Source organism: Phaenicophaeus curvirostris, chromosome 7 (genome assembly GCF_032191515.1).
Source record: "Phaenicophaeus curvirostris isolate KB17595 chromosome 7, BPBGC_Pcur_1.0, whole genome shotgun sequence".
Taxonomy (NCBI): Eukaryota; Metazoa; Chordata; class Aves; order Cuculiformes; family Cuculidae; genus Phaenicophaeus; species Phaenicophaeus curvirostris.
The window spans coordinates 31,891,854-31,908,895 of record NC_091398.1 but is presented as its reverse complement, the minus strand read 5'-3'; the positions used below and the strand labels follow the sequence as shown (position 1 = coordinate 31,908,895).

Here is a 17,042-nt window from a genome sequence, read left to right as displayed (position 1 = left end):
GCTTGTTAAATTAAATAATGCTTTATGATTTGCCTTAAGAAAAGAAGGGAGAAAACAGAATAACTCTTACCCACTACCAGTCAAAGTGGGGAAAAAGTGCTGGCCTGTGTGTTATACTCGGTGGCTAACAAGCTTTGCTACTTCCCTTCAGGGCATCGTTCAGCTTTACTTCCTAGCAGCCACCATCCCAGCAGATTTTTTTAAATCCATTTTAGTGCTTTCTTTTGATTGTATTTTAAATTTTGATTCTGAATTGGAAAGGTTGTCACAGGTTTTATTTAGTGTGGTTTTTGTTTAAATGGCTGTTTCTTTAATTAGGAATATTGCCCGTACCACTTAGCTCTCCAACTTACTGCCCCAGTAATCTTTGGAAAAACTGATGTCAGGATTGCTGAAAAGAATAGTTCTGAAGTACTGCAGTAGGGTCTGGCGGAGCAGCATGTTTTGAAATGTGGCAACATGGTTCACTGGCTGTGGATGTTCTGCAGGCAGCTGTGGAGCATTGTGTGGAAAGAGAAGGTGCTGGGATGATCCCAGAAAACATTTTCTCTGTAGTCTCTCCGCTTCCCCTCTCCCCTCAAAATGTGTGCTCACTCGGGAAGCTGTGCATGTAGATGTCTCTTGTGAAATACTTTGCCTCGAGTAAAGGCTGGGAAAACCCAAGCAAAACGGATACTTTAAAGGTTTTGTTGACATCTCTTCTTCCATCAGTGTATAGAGAAACTATATTCACAGAAAAATCTTCTGATTATTTAGTGAAGCTTAATGGAAGTTCTGAAATTCCATGGCAAACATCTCTGCAATAAGGATGACAGTGTCTTATGCCAAAAAAATGTGTGTGTTACTATGTGGTTTGTGTTACTGTAGGTTCCCTCAAGATTATCTCAGAACAAGCTGATCTTCATTTCACAGATGCATCTTGCACTTAAAATGTTTATTTAATCTTTGCAGTCTTGGTATGGTGAGCTTGTTTGAATGTTTTTAACTCACATTTTTTTTCTTACACTATCATTCTTCCAAAACCACTTCTCATCTTCAATTTAAATGACAGGATTCCTTTTATGTGGGACTAAAGGTGTCAGTTGACAAATTGCATGTGTTTTACTGAATTGATTGCAATTGGGGTACTTCTTGTTTGGATTAATAGCTTTTTTTTGTTTGTGGTTCTTCATTTTGAAACAGTACCTGCACATCATATAACTTAGATTGTGTTTCATCACTTAGAATATGCAGCCTAACAGTGTGAGTTCTCATTATTCTTGTGTGAAAAAGCCAGATGTTGGAAAGCCTGCACTAATAAGCAGTACAGTCACTGCATGAGCTTCTGATATGACTCAAGATCATGACTGGAAAACAACTTGAGCGCTTTCGGTTGCATTACTCTGCTAAGCCTACTAGTGGGGGTGAGAAAGAAAAAAGTTTCCATATCCTTGGCAGTTGAAAGAACTAACAAGACCAATAAATACCAGTACACTGTTAGCCTGTCTTCTGAGCAGCTGCCGTACCTCGCCAGCTGTCCTGAGATTCTGCATGTCATAAGTCTTTCTGCCTCTGTCAGTGAGAGCAGGAGGCTCTCCTGCACTGTTCAGCCTTCCTTCTCTCTATCTGCATATCTACCTTCCTGCCAGGAAATAGCTTTAAATCTAGGATTTCCTCGATTCGTACCTAATTTCAGAGTGATATGGCAGTATCCTCCATGTGGAACAACCTTCTGTGCTGTTTTCATCATTGGCTTGAGGCAGACAGATTAGGGGCACCTTGTTCTCACACTTGATGCTGTTTGTTCTCTTTTGAATGTGTTTCAGCATCTCGAGTTCTTGTATTCTGGTACCTGTCCACGTCATTCCTGTAAAGGATCTGCTGTCACACTTCTGCAGTGTGGAACGAAAGTGTAGTGACTGGCGATCTGTGTAAGATGTACCCTGAGTATGGATTAATTTAGGATAAATGCAGAAATGAATAAATGTATCTGCTTGTTTTCCTTGGAGTCTTTCATGCTACATATTTAAAATGCCCTTCCTAACAAACCAGACTCAAATTTAGATCTTTTGTGCCATCTCTTATCAAATAACTTCTCCATGGGAGACAGCTTCTTAGTTCCTGCTCACGTTTCTTAACATAGCACAAGACCATCCACAGTGGTAAGGTGTTCATCCTCTTTCTTGTCTTTTAGGAGCGCTAAAGTCTGTTGTTGCAAGGTCTCTCTGGGACATCTGCATTGGTGGGAGAAACACAGCCTTAATGCTGTGCCGGGTTTTTTGTTTGTTTGTTTGCTTGTGTTATTGCTGAGGAATTATCAGTGTGGTTTCCCAGTTACCTCCAAACAATAATTCATGGATTATATGCTGTCTGCAAGTGGCTGTGTGGCATACGGGCGTGCATTTTCCCTTGAAAGACATGAAATCTCGTTCTCTTACTATAAAGGGGGTTAACTTGGGAGTAAGTGTGTCACCTAGCACTACCTGAGCTCACTTAGAGCATTAAGGAATTGTTGTCTGCATTTGAAGAGAAGTGCTCTGAAAATCAAGAGTAAGTTTTCAAAATTCTTTATGTTAGAATTACAGAACAAAAAAAAAAAAAAGGACAGATTGCAAACATGAGTGTTCTGAACAGAATTTTTCCCCATGTTCTTCTCTCACAGGCTGTTTTGGTCCCTAGAATGGGCTTTTTATGTAGGTAGGAAGAGTATTAAAATTTTTGATGCATTGTCACATATAAACAGATTTAACTTGGTTACTGTGTCCTCCTGACTTCAGCAGAGGAAAGTTTAATAAAATAAAGTCACAACCTAGTTGACTGAAAAGCTTCTTTCCTTGGCATGTCTTGTAGATATTTGAAATTCGGAGGGGTCGTACCATCCTGTCTGTCAGTCTTTCTATGATTTATTCAGAAATTTAGATGCTCCTGTGATAAAAAATAGGGACAGATGTTCTTTCAGTTTCGAGTCATACGACTGAGTTGCTACCAGAAGGTGTAAATAGCCTTTTTTTTTTTTTATGTTGGAGTATGTGGTGGGGTGGTTTGTTTCGTTGTTTGGGTTTTTTTTAAGAAACTGAGTGAATTTTACTTCAGCATGTTGAGAACTATTTAGTAGTATTTGAAATAAAGTTTAGTGTAGGAGAACTTTGAGATCTTTTTCAGCTGTTTCTGCGGGTGGCTTGCGTTCCTACCAAGTTCTCTAGGATCTCACTTAAAGAAAGACCACTGTCTGTTGTGTAAACTCAGTATAAGCAAATCTTCACAAATGTTTAAGATGTATCCAGAATTTTCAAAAGATTTTTCCTGTTACAGAAAATTATTTGGAAAGTTATCAAATGGATCAAACTGCAAATTGAAATGTAAACTTTTCATGTGCATTTGTTTGATTCAGTCTTTTTACATGTTGGCAGGGTGTTAAACTGCAGGGGGTTGCAGTGGTGCGGTTCTGCTGGGCCATGGCCCTGCCAATTCGAGGCAGAAAAGCTTAATTTCTTTGGTTTTGAGTTGTCATTGAGAGCTGTACGCAAAGAAGAATACCTTCTGTCTTAAAACTTGAATGGAGATGAAGCCATGCTGCTGTCTCTTAGGGAGACAGAATTTGAAGCTGATTATTATCAATATGGCAACGTCCCATTTATATTCTGATTCTGAATGCATCAGAATCAAATGTGCTGACACTATTGTAATAATATCTGGTGCTTTGGCTGGGCTTTGGTTCTGTGTTGTTCATCTCTGCTGTGTCTTTGCTCTCATCCCTGTGTCTGCAGTAGCCTTTGTGTAGCTGTTGCCGTCCAGCTGTGGGAAGATAGCAGGATGGTAATGAGTAGAATAAAGCCTGCTGCCTTGTGTTAAAAAAAATCATAGCATCATAGAATAACCAGGTTGGAAGAGACCCACCGGATCATCGAGTCCAACCATTCCTATCAAACACTAAACCATGCCCCTTAGCACCTTGTCCACCTGTGCCTTAAACCCCTCCAGGGAAGGTGACTCAACCCCCTCCCTGGGCAGCCTGTTCCAGTGCCCAATGACCCTTTCTGTGAAGAATTTTTTCCTAATGTCCAGCCTAAACCTCCCCTGGTGGAGCTTGAGGCCATTCCCTCTTGTCCTGTCCCCTGCCACTTGGGAGAAGAGGCCAGCACCCTCCTCTCCACAACCTCCTTTCAGGGAGTTGGAGAGAGCAATGAGGTCTCCCCTCAGCCTCCTCTTCTCCAGGCTAAACACCCCAGGTCTCTCAGCCGTTCCTCATAAGGCCTGTTCTCCAGCCCCCTCACTAGCTTTGTTGCTCTTCTCTGGACTCGCTCCAGAGCCTCAACATCCTTCTTGTGGTGAGGGGCCCAGAACTGACCACAGGATTCGAGGAAATGAATAATGTTATGACACTTATTGGAATATTATGATTTTATATCTATCTGTGTATCATAAGTCAATGCAATGGTATAGCTATTCATGATTAGAGTTTGTATTTTTTGACTAATGCTCCTGCTCAATGTATGTGAAAGTGAATGCCTTTTTATAAACAGATTTGACCTCTCTATAGTCTTTGGCTGACATACACCTTTAGCTAGAAAGTTGTGTTTTCACAGAATCATAGGATGGTTTGATTTGGAAGGGACTTCTAGAGGTCATCCTGTCCAGCCTCTCTGCAGTAAGCAGGGACACATTCAACTTGATCAGGCTGCTCAGAGCCCTGTTCAACCTGACCTTGAATGTTTCCAGGGATGGGGCTTTTACCACCTCTCTGGGCAACCTGTTCCAGTGTTTTAGAACCATCACTGTAAAAAAATTCTTCCTTGTATCTAGTCTGAATCTTCCCTCTTTTGGTTTAAAACCTTGTCCTATCACATCAGGCCTTGCTAAAAAGTTTGTCCCCTTCTTCCTTGCAAGCCTCCTGTAAGTACTGCAAGGCCACAATAAGGTCTCCCTGGAGCCTTCTCTTCTCCAGGCTGAACCATCCCAAGTCTCTGAGCCTCTCTTCATAGGAGAGATGTTCCAGCCCTCTGATCATTTTTGTGGCTGTTCTCTGGACCTGCTCCAACAGGTCCATGTCTTCCTTGTACTGAGGGTTCAGTAGCTGGATGGAGGGTTCCAGCTGTGGTCTTGCCAGAGCAGAGGGACAGAATCCCCTCCCTCGTCCTGCTGGCCATGCTGCCTTTGATGCAGCCTGATTTTCTCTCAGTTGTGGATATTAAGATGTTCCAGCAGCTACAGTGTGCCCTGGGGTAGCAGTAGTGAAAGGGCACTTAAAGGACAAGGAAGTGGTGATAACAGGACTAGTATGAAAGAGGCATTTGTAAAAGACAGTCAAAATGGAAAAAGGGAAGAGAGTGCAAACAGTACACAGAAAACAAAACATTTTTTTGAGGAATGTGAAGGAGGAATTTACTATCATTTAATTACCAGAATTTTGTCAGTAACCAGAATGCACTTTGATTTGAAACTTTTTACTTGAAAGTGTTCAGTTATGTATACATGTATGTGTGTGAAAGGAGAATCTTTTCGTGTTGAACCAGGATATACAACTTCTTGCTTTTGTTTGGATATCAGGCTTAGGAGTGTGTGTGTGTGTGTGTGTGTATGTTGAGTACTGACTGAGTTCTTATCAAATGTTTTTAAGTAAAAATATTAAGCAAGAGCACCAATTGTAGATGTTTACTATTAAAACTTTCTTTGTAGGTTATTGCACTTAAGAATGAACATTGAAGACAAGCTGGGAGGATTATTTCTTAAATGTGGTGGCATAGACCAGATGCAGTCATCCAGGGCTATGGTAGGGATGGGTGCAGTATCTGACCAGTCTGGAGTATCGGGAGAGCGGCAAGAGGCAGTGCTTCAAGATCGGACTATAGCGCACCAAGAAATTCTTGCGACAGATGAAGTGTTACAGGAAAGTGAACTTCGACAGCAAGAGATGATTTCACACGATGAACTCATGGTCCATGAGGAGACGGTAAAAAACGATGATGACATGGATGCACAAGATAGACTTCCTCAAGGGCTGCAGTATGCTGTTAATGTCCCTGTAAGCAATTTCTTTGTGAAATATTGGAGAAATTACTAGGAAGCTTAATCTAGTAGTCTAATCATACTCTGGCAAGAATCTATTAATTGCTTGTTTGGATTTTGATTATCAAAATATTTATGAATGGATGCTATTTATGAAAATGTCATTTGCTCTGGCTCTGGATAAACTTTGCCAATTTAGTATAATATTTAAGTATCTGTTTTATAAATATTTTATAAGCAGGCTGTTACCATAGAATTAACGTGTTAAATATATTTAAAAGAACACATTTTAACGTTCAAGGGTAACCACAAACCAGAATAATTAGCTTTATTAGAAGGTGCATACTGTTTATACTGTTCATAGTACTGTTTAGTTTCTTTTGCTATAGGAAGCATATTGTGTATTTTTGAAGTATGTGGACGCTTAGCAATTGCATTCACACTGCAGGTTGGACTGTGACACTTCATACATGACCATAAATATGCCCGTCCTCGGTATCTCATAGAAGGCGTACCTCAGCTTTCCCAGAGAGAATATAGATGACTTCCTTTTTGAAAACAGAGAACATCTGTCTGTAATGCTGCACATCATCACTGTTACCCTTCAGACATCAAGGATAATTACCACGACTTTAAAAGTAGATAGTCTTATGCACAAGGAATAATCTTCAGAAAGGTAGCATTGTTAAAACACTACTGTTAGCTGGAGAACAGGTGATTCAGGCGTTAGGAAAATGCAAGAGTCACATGCTTTTTATTAAAGTTTACTTTAGGTTATTTTTTTGAAAAGACATCATTAGCACTATTCTTGTTTTCTTAAATACTTCTGTCTTAAATATATAATAAACTATTCCGTTAAATCCTGCATTGGCAATGCACAGACTGAAGTAAAATAGTTTTGAAATACTGAATGGTTTTACAGATGGAAGTGATTTTAATACAAGAACTGATCTCAAGATCACCACCGACTGGAAGGGAAAAACACTTTGGGAGATGAATGAAAGGATACATCAAAACGTCACTGTAGAAATTAACTATGCCCTTTTTTTTACTTACTATCCCTTTCACTTAAATTTCTGAAAGAATGAAGCCACAAGATAATTCCCTTAGAAAAAGGTTTTCTGTTTCAGCAGTTTGTCATCTTCTAAAATTGAAAAATTGCTTTTCTGTAGTGAGAACCTTACCTGAAACTGGCACTTGGTATCTTAACAGATCAGTGTAAAGCAAGAAATTACCTTTACTGATGCATCTGAACAACAGAAACGAGACAAAAAACAAATACGAGAGCCAGTAGATTTGCAGAAAAAGAAGAAAAGAAAACAGCGTTCACCAGCAAAAGTAAGACATTGATTTGGCAAAACCAAGATTAAAAGAAGCTGAAGATTTGGTTGACTATGGCTAATTTCATGAGCATTTGAAGTAGTTAGGCTGGAAATTGTTTGTTTGCTCAGTAAAGATGCAGCTCTGAAGTTTACCAGAGACCCAAACCAAAACCTGATATAACAATGTTTTTCTTTGAACTCTTTTTAGCAGTATGAACCCTTGACATACTTTAATATCTGTCTCTCCAGGCAGTTCTCTTTCCAAATATTTTTTTAAATTACGAGTCAGTAGCTTTGTAGACAATTTATAAATCATTACTCTGTATCTATCTAATAATAGTTGTGCTTTTCTGTGAGCCTGATAATTTTACATGCTTCATGCATAGTAGTGAAAAGTTTTTAAAAAGAAATCTAAATTGTTAGTGTTGAAAATTCTAAAAAGTTTACTAATATATAAATTAATTTACCAGTAGGGAATATTCCTGTGGTCATAATCATCTTCATATACGTATTTATTTATATCAAAAGATTCTTACCATAGCTGCTGGTTTGTTACTTCAAAATTTGTTTTGTAGATCCATTCATGAAGAGTATGTATCCCTGTATGTCTGAAAACAATTTTCTTCTGTTGAGACGCACTTCAGATAAAACCAGAATCGTTTCACCTCATGAGGTAGCAGTGTTATATCTTCTAGTAATTCCCCAAACCAGTATTAATCTTCAGACTTAAAATAGAGCATATACAGGCGGTCCGATAGGCAAAAAATCAGTTATCCGTGATCACACAGCAGCATTAAAATAAGCCTACTCTGAAATCTACCCAAACTGTGTGTACATGAAGGAAAACTCACCTTAACACCAAGGAAAACTCCAAAACTACCTTTTTGTTGGCCTAGGAGTGGGACCTCTCAGTCCTCCTCAAAGCACTGTCAAATTAGGTAGCACCTGCAGAATTCTTGGAAATTGGAGGAATTGTTTCAGATTGGGTGTGGAAGCAAGTTCCAAATCCCATGCATCAAGAGAGTTCTCCCTTTGGTAGAAAAAAGAGGTCTAGGTTGAGTACCTCTACAGATCACTTCCATGGAAACATGGCAAGGTCTGAGAGGCATGTGTCCCTCTACAGACATGTACTTGCATGCTTCCGTTTTATCTCCTAATCTGTCAGTGTTAGTCTTTTGAGAGGACGAAAGATTGAAAAATGGTCAGGAGAATTGTTAAGCAGGGTCTCTTCCCTTTTTTTCAGACTGTGAGTGGAAAGGCAGAAAGAAGCAGAAGGACTGACATAGATGAGAGCCTTCTGAAACATCTTAAATTTTATTTTATATTCATAAATGTAAATAAAAATTCCATAGCTTTTATGAATCCTGTCTACTTTCCCCTCTTCCACGCACACAAACACATGCACACACATACACACACACGTGCACATGCACGCACACATACATGCACACATACATCCACAAGCCTTTTTGCTGCTTTTAGGAAAACTGGACTGAGAAATTTCAACTTCCTTCATTTAAGTGGTAGTAGCAGAGCCCAGGTTTATAATAACTGTGAATTAAATGTATTTTATGCACAGTTATTTTAAAATTTCACTATATTAGATGAAAAACAGTGTGTTTAAATTTATTTTAAATAACCAGTCAGCGTTGCATTAGCTGTATCTTGTTACAGAACAGAGTTTTTATGATTGTCTGTATCTGTGACTTCCTGGAGCTGTAACACACCAGTCTTATGAACGTATGAATGTGCTTGTCCTTCAGAGTGAATGCACAAGAACTTGCTAGCTTAAGGCTTTCATTCTTGCTGAGTTTTGATGCAATAGAATAAAAATTATTTAAGTAGATCCTACAGTATTTGCTGCTATTACAGAGATACTATTTCAGTTCTTGCTTCTTTGTTGTCACTGTCATTATCATAAAACCTAAAACATCATAGCTAATCAAATTGTAGATGTGTTTCCCCGACAGACTTTTATTTTTTGTTGATAACAAGGGACTAAACTGTTTTACTTAAGGTTACTTAAGCTTTATTTATAGTTCTGTTTCCAGCTAAGTGAAACTTTTGGAAATGTGATATGTTTACTGCTTTTCTTATTCTCTTGCCAGAGATAGTAGAGAGTATGGGGTTTGGGTTTTTTTCTCTTTTTGACAAATTAGAGAAAACCTAAGATGGACCTTATTGTATAAGGTAGATACTTAAGTTTTTTCAACTTCATATGAAAATAGCAGCTTTGTTTGACGGCAAAGTGATAGAGTGTGGCAAGTTGAAATTGTTAAGGAGATGCTCTAATATGTATATTAAATGAGCAATATTTTATTGAGTTAAAAACTTGAAAGGGGAGAAGAATGATACTATTTTTTTGGTTGTTTGGCTTTGGGGTTTTTGGTTTTTAAAGTATAATTTTGCCTCTGAGACTGTTGCTATTATATAGATATAGATAATTTGTATGACTTCTCTGGATAAGTTTTAATGCCTTTTAGCAAATACCTAACAGTTGTGATTTGAAAAAAGAATATAACTTTTCATTTTTTGCTTTAAAATATGGTTATCCATGGTTTAGTGCCCAGAGGTGTTTTGGTTACTTTGCATCCTTTCCAACAGACGGACAAAGTAAACAGTAGCATATAAAGTGACTCAGCTGTGAATAGGGGAGCTCTAAGCTGATTTTCTATGAGATGCTTTTGTCTCTGTCCTGTTGAAATACCGCTTAATACACAATGAGACACAAGTTGGATTGGACTGCAAGTGGAAATGTATATTAAAAGCCTAACACATAGCTTTGTAGAAATTAGCATTGTTTTATCTGAAGTATTTAAGTTTTCTGCATCAAAAAATTTAATGTGTTTTTTTTTCTGTAGTTAATAAGTCATCTTTAGAGGGTAGTGTGAGAACAAATTTTACTCTTTTTAAAATAGATCCTTACAATAAATGAGGACGGATCACTTGGTCTGAAAACCCACAAAACTCATGTTTGTGAGCATTGCAATGCTGCCTTTAGAACCAACTACCATTTACAGAGACATGTCTTCATTCATACAGGTACTGCTTGACTTCAAATTTGTCTTTTCTGCTATATAAAGAGTTGTTTACTTGTGTTAAAAATGTTTTCAGCTCTATGCGAATTTCACTTTTAAGAGTGTAGCTAACTTGGCATCTAAGCTTAGAGATTCCATGCACCAAAGTGTCAAAAGAATACCAGAAAAAAAAATCAACATATGTTTAATAAACTAAAACCCTGACTGTTTACAAGGTTTCTTTTCTTTCTTTATCAGAAAGTAATGGGTTGACTTGTAGCCTAACTGCCAAAATTGACCCCTTTGTAAAATGTGCTCCGGCTGCTTATTTGCCTGATGAGGTATCTCTCTGGTTCGGAGAAGTGAAAAAGGTACTTACCATTCTAATAGCTTGCCAGTATCCTGAATGCAGTCTTATGCCAGCATCGTGACTGATCTTGTTCATGAGGAAATCACAGCCATTTCAGATCGCTCTTCCGTGCTAGTCTTAATGTGACTCTTAGGATCATGGAACGAATTCTGCAGTTCATGTATTTAGTAGGGCTGATGTTTTTTGATATTAGATTTTTTTGGTTTTTTTTGGAATTCGCTCAGATGCTGGTTTTTTAATAGACATTTTAATATTCCTCAGAAATAGTTATCAGAAACAACAGTGTGTAGTTATTAACTTATGGATGTGGAATTATATTGTTCAAGGTGAAAAACCATTTCAGTGCAGTCAGTGCGACATGCGTTTCATACAGAAGTACCTGCTACAGAGGCATGAGAAGATTCATACTGGTGAGTATAGTGCCTTGAGTATCTTTACTGGCGTGCTTAAACACTGTTTCTCCACTCAGGCAAGGTTTCTGGTATTAAGTATGCAGCCTAAGACCCTGCTGTAGTGTGTTTTAATTAACAGATGTCATAAAACTTTTAAAAAATAATGAGTTTTGTACTTTTGACTTGCTCCACTATTCTTTGGCTGCAAAGTGAGTATAAACTCTAGCAAGCAAATCTTAAAGCAGTGTTCTATAAATAACTCCAGAGTAGCAACTCCTGAAGTTTGTGCATTTGTTAAAGTCAAACTTTGTTAAGCAGTTCTATCTTTTGTTGTATCAAGTTAAATTAGACAGCGGGGACTTCCAAATTATATTTCAGTTGATTTAATTATTTATTTATGTTGGAATCTGATGAAGAAGTGCCAGGACTAAAAATGGCCAAAATGCCCAACCCCAAAGGCATCAGCATCAGCTGAACTTTCCACTTTTTCTTTTTTTAAGGGTTTAATTCAGAAGTGTTCTAAAAATAAGAGCCTTAGTTTAAAAATATGCAATATAGATCAAATAAGGCCCAAAGTTTTAAACCAAAGAGAGTTAGTTTGTGCATGTTTATTTTTTTATCTTCTTGCACTGCACAAAACCACGTTCTGTAATAGGTTTGGCTTCATTGGGTTTTTGGCATTTTGGTGCATGGCCTTTCAATCCCTCTTTAAATATTTTGTAATATGGTCCCTTTGGACTAGATGCCAATTTCTCAGCCTCTTTTTCAGAAAAGCAGAGCTGGTGAATGTGCACAGTGTTTCTTGGCTGTAGCATTTAAATGGATATGCAAGCTACTAACACGCAGTGCAGTGTGTGCATGTGTAAGAGTTGAGAGGGAGAAAAAACTCTGCAAAATGAATTTTCAGAGCAGTGTACAGGGAGTTACGTGCACAAATGCCCTGTTGTTTATGGGATTTTTGTATCCTGGGTTGCCATGAGTCCAGACTAAGTAGGTTTCCTTCAGTCAGTCAGCCACAGAAGAGTCCTCCATTCTTCTGTCCAGTGTCTTTGTTCTGCTCCTAGTCTTTCCTCTGCCTCTGAATTGGTGAACCATGCTGCCTTCACTTTGTGAAGATGTTGTTCTTGAAAAGAATGCTCATTCACTCTCTTCCATCTATCTTCTCTCCCCCCCTTCCCTGAAAACAGGCAAAAATTTAAGTGCAGCCTACACATTTTTGAGACTTTTTTTAAAAATTAGGATTATTTCCTGTACGTGGCTTTGAAAATGAGAGTCTGGGCAATACAGTTAATTAACTCTTGACTACAAATATTTATAAAGGGATTTAATTATCTTTTAAAATTCAATTTCTACGTGAATTGTAAGCTTTTAGGGGAGGGGGTAGTGGTGAGGTTGCAGGGTTTTTATGCCAGCTCTCACATATACTGGTCTTTGTTTAGCAGAGAAAAAGCTGCCATTTAACAGATTAACCATATTGTTAGCTGACTTTTTTTGATTACTATGTTTTCTCGCTTTGCTTAGCATCTTGAGGTATGGTTTGGTTATTTCTCAGAAAATCAAAGTCAGTGATCGGGTTTAAGTTGTTGAATTATGGGTGTTTTCCTAAGTGACAACTAGTAGGTTGTTAGGAGAAAATATGTAATACCCAGGAGTGGAAACAGCTTTTTTTGTAGTCCATTTAGTCAACAAGTATTGAACTACTGCTTAAGTTTTGCCTTGGCCCAGATATAGAGTAGCTAATTGGCATTCATACCTATCTGTGCTTTCACTTCTATATCACAAGATTCACTGCTGGGCCTTTGCTTAGTGTTACTCTGTCATTCAGGACTGCATAATTGAGCCCATCTCGAAAACCTGAATTTTCAGCTTGCTTTTCTCAGCAGAAGGTGAGCAGTGGGTCTGTGTTCCCCTTTGATGAAAGTAAATGAAAGATCTCTTTGTATATTCCTTATAAATTAAATACTGATTTTTTTTCTCCTTATTTTGCATTTTTATTTCTCTGTTTGACCATTTTTAGCTCCAGCTTTTGTACAGTGTTTAAAACGCTGATGAAGAGTAGGGTGTTTCTTGCTCTCTTAAAGGTGATAAAATTTTCCATTTTATTTTAAGCCAATCAAAGACACTGGTAACACTTAGAAGCCCCATTTTATGCCTGCTACAAGGCCTGAACTTACAGGTGCCTTAGCTAGTTCCAGTGTAATTTGAATTCAGTTCTCCGAACCTCTCTTTCAGATGAAATTTTATGAGGGAGTTGGGAAACAATCAATTAGCAACCTTATTCTGTTTAAATAATTACATAGTTGCATCTAAAAGCAGACATTGCATTAATACAAAATTCACTTACTAGAAATAATTGTATGTAGAGGAGGGCAGCAGTGCGATAACCTGGTTGCTAAGCTTGTCACTAATGAGACTGAAGATCACCATTTCAGTCCTAAGAGAGGGAAGACTCATTGATACACAAGTATTTTCATATTTTGAGTATACTGAGCGCAAAAAGATGTCTGCTTTCTTTTTGCTTAGAGAGGTTTCTATACACCATAGCTACTCATGCATTCATGTTTCCTAAATCTGCAACCCACCCTACTTCCCACTTTAAACACGAAAAATGAGATTCGCTTTTTAAAAAATAAAGCAGCATTGGGCTAACATTGGAAGTGCCTTATTGTTCAGTCATGCTGCTTTTTTATTGACTTCTTTGGTATCCTATAATTTGTATTTTGTCTGCTTAAGATTTTAAAATGCCTCGGGGGGGTGTATAATTGTTACAGCCTTATTACAGATAGTGGTTTATACCACACTTTGTAAGTAGTTCTGTTGCTCAGTTTTAATAGATTTCCAACATAGATGCAAAACATAGGCTATTTTCCTATATAATATATATAATTATTGTATTATATTTTTAAATCTTGACTTTTTTCTATATCTAGTTCTTCCCCACTCACCAAGACATTTCAGAAAAGTATGTCCTAGATTCTCCCTACGTTAGCAAAAGGTTATTATTAATGGTCTCCTCCATTTGCTGTAGATCCTGTTTGAAAAGTACAACAAAATTTCAGAAGGCATCTGAAGTTTCAGTCTTCTGATAGTAAGAAATTACTGTAGGCAGCATATCTTCATATTAATTTTTAATCTTTTTTTCTAATATTATCTTCCTTATGAAGATTAAAGCAAGAATTAAGTACGGTATCTGTTTCACAAAGTGTTTCTTAATATTACTTCCAGAGCACTCTGAAATTCTACTGAAAAATATTTTCGGTGTTGTACTGAGTAATTCAAGGGCAGTGTCCCTGTCCCCAAACTTTCCTTCCTGTTGAGGCATGGCCAGCAATGCCTTTATAGCTACTCTCAATGTCTCTAAAACAGCTGGTGTGGTGGTAATACTCTACAATAAAAAACCTCAGAAGCCCTGTTTGGCCCTATTTAAGCCTTGAAAAGGGAACAGGTGGCTGTGAGTCTTCTGCCAGCAAAGAGCCAGCTTGAGTAGACAAATGTTAAGGAACTTTGTGACCTTTCACTTGCAGGAATGTGTGCAAGGCTGAAGGTAAGTCTATCAATGAAGCCTTCTGCACTCAAGCCTTCCTGGAATAGCAGGATAGCTCCTTGGAGGGCTCTTCAAAGCTAGAACAGGACTGAGCTGTCTTGCTTCTCTGACTTGGTTTGGCTTCTGTAAGGCTCAGGGTAGGTTTCATCCCGAACTGCTGCTTCTTTTTGGAGGAAATTTTAAGAGACTGTGAAATCAAACTTCCAGACAACATAAGGAGAGTTGTTCAAAGGGGCAATTTGAAAGAAACACAAAATAGAACAGTGGAGCAAAGGGGAAAAAAACCAAAAGAGTAAGTAAAATGATTAGTTTTCTTTGTGAATTGAAGGGTTCCCCTGTATTAAACTAGAACAATGAGATCTAAACCTCTTGCCTCATCTTCTTTATGGATTGAGAGGAGGATTGGAATTCAGTTCAGGAAGTCTCAACAGGCTTAGTGCAAGTAAAACACCGTGGTAGTAAGGGTGCCTAACAAGTAAAGGGAACATAAAAGTTTGAAAGTTAAGAACTAGAGCAGAGAGGAGGATTTGCTTATAGAGGGTATGGGAGAGGATTATATGACAGGCGTTAGCATTTATAAATGGGACTTGAAAAAAGCAAAAAATTATGGTGGTTATTAATAAGCAGGAAATGGTAAAAGTTAGTCTCTGACTGAATGTGAAAGGAGAGTTAGGATGCTAAGATTGTGAGCCTGTAGAAAAAGAAGTCGTGGAAGCTGAGAGATCTTAGGAGAGGAGATAATATGATTTAGGAGAGAATAAATTGGAATAATTTCATCTAAGAAAGGGATTGGCTGAGAAGCCACATGGAGAGGTAAGAATTAGTAGCTGGAAATAGGACATAGGCTTACAAAGAGAGAGATTTAGAAATTGCTTGGAATTAAGAAGGTTGAAACTGAGCATTAATGATCTGGCTCAGATTACATGTGTGGGTGATACAGATATTTCCCATTCCAGTTTCTGGAAATATTGGCATCTTATTTTAATGTATTGTATTTCCATTTGTAGAAGGATGTGGCTAAATCTCTCTTTTCTAAATGGAAATATACACTTACAACATTTTAAATAATAAATTAAAATTTATTAACTTTTAAATAACTTAGTAATAATTTAATAAAAGTAATTAACGAAATAATTTTAAAGAACAAAACTGCCTCAGAAAAGTAGAAATAGTCTGCATATTTCTGGAAACAAAATATAGATGGTTTATATACCAAAATTCAGTGCAGTACAGTCTCCAGAGCAAAGAGGATGTTGGCAGATGCTGCTGAGACAGTCCCTGATCTCTATGTCACTTCAAAAGATTTCATAGTAAATATTAAGTGAAAAGATTAGTGTTCAGGGTGAGTTCTTTTAAATAATGGGGGACTTCTACAAAAGCAGAACTAACTTTTCAATGCACTTGAAATGTTTAGATTTTGTCAGAGAAACCTAGAAAATAAAAATATCAGAAGGAAGATGTAAGGTAGTTAAGAGAAAAATACCCCACAGTTACTCTATGTTCCAAAAGGATCCTTGTAGGGCTTCCTTTTGAGAATAAATAAGGAGAGAACTGCAGATGAAATCAGAGCAATGAATATTGTTATGGAAGTAAAAACCAAAACCCAAATCAAACAGAGCAGCCAAACAGAAGAGCCTGTAAGTATGCAAGCACCAGTTCAGCTACAGAGGTTTCTTGTTTTCAGCTTAATTTAAAAATAAAATGAATTCATTAAAAAAAAGCGTTCCAACCTTCCCAGAGCAGTAATTTCAATTCTTCATACAGCTAAGGGAAAAAAAGTTATGGAGGATACAGAGCACATTACAAAAATTTTAAGTTAAAAGCTCTGAAATACATAATTCTCTTCTAGAAGGGGTGGGTTTGAGTTAAATGAGTTGGTGAGAGGATTGAGATCTTTTTATATAATCATCTGCCCTGAAAAATTACTATGTAGCAGCAGTTCAGGAAACTATCTTTATAGTTGTTCATTTGTTAAGTTAAAGATTAATATCTGCAGCTATATTAGAAAGAGGGGGGTAAGAATTTAGTTCTTAGATGTGGTTTTGTGTGTGTGCGTGTGTGTGTATAAAAGCTTAAAATAATTTTGAGGCATCAGCTACTGAGTACTGAGAAAATAGTGATGTGAGCAAGCCCTGTATTCTTTTTCATTAACAACAGACTAAATCCTCTTCTTTCTTACTTCTGCTAGAGAATGTTGTAGTTGACCTGGTAATTGTATGGAATAACATAGATTTTTATTTGTAGACTAACATTGCTACCTGTTTTTTATCAGGTGAAAAGCCATTTCGTTGTGATGAATGTGGTATGAGGTTTATTCAAAAGTATCACATGGAAAGGCACAAAAGAACTCACAGTGGAGAGAAGCCTTACCAGTGTGAATATTGTTTGCAGGTAAGATGACTTAGTGAAATC

The 17,042-nt window shown here is 37.5% G+C and overlaps 1 protein-coding gene across 6 annotated transcripts in view; it reads left to right on the top strand.

Moving 5' to 3' along the window:
* ZNF148 (zinc finger protein 148) overlaps positions 1 to 17,042 on the top strand; it is a 42,447-nt gene that overhangs the window by 15,464 nt on the left and 9,941 nt on the right. For 2 of the 6 annotated variants that reach the window (XM_069861472.1, XM_069861473.1), the window contains exons 2-6: positions 5,656 to 6,001; positions 7,198 to 7,323; positions 10,226 to 10,349; positions 11,021 to 11,104; positions 16,903 to 17,021. In XM_069861472.1, the coding sequence (XP_069717573.1) occupies positions 5,672 to 6,001; positions 7,198 to 7,323; positions 10,226 to 10,349; positions 11,021 to 11,104; positions 16,903 to 17,021 (783 nt within the window). In that variant the 5' untranslated portion in view covers positions 5,656 to 5,671. Of the gene's footprint in view, positions 1 to 5,655; positions 6,002 to 6,433; positions 6,662 to 7,197; positions 7,324 to 7,882; positions 7,981 to 10,225; positions 10,350 to 11,020; positions 11,105 to 16,902; positions 17,022 to 17,042 lie in introns of those variants that run through there. The other 4 variants (XM_069861477.1, XM_069861475.1, XM_069861474.1 and 1 more) reach the window with 4 other exon arrangements.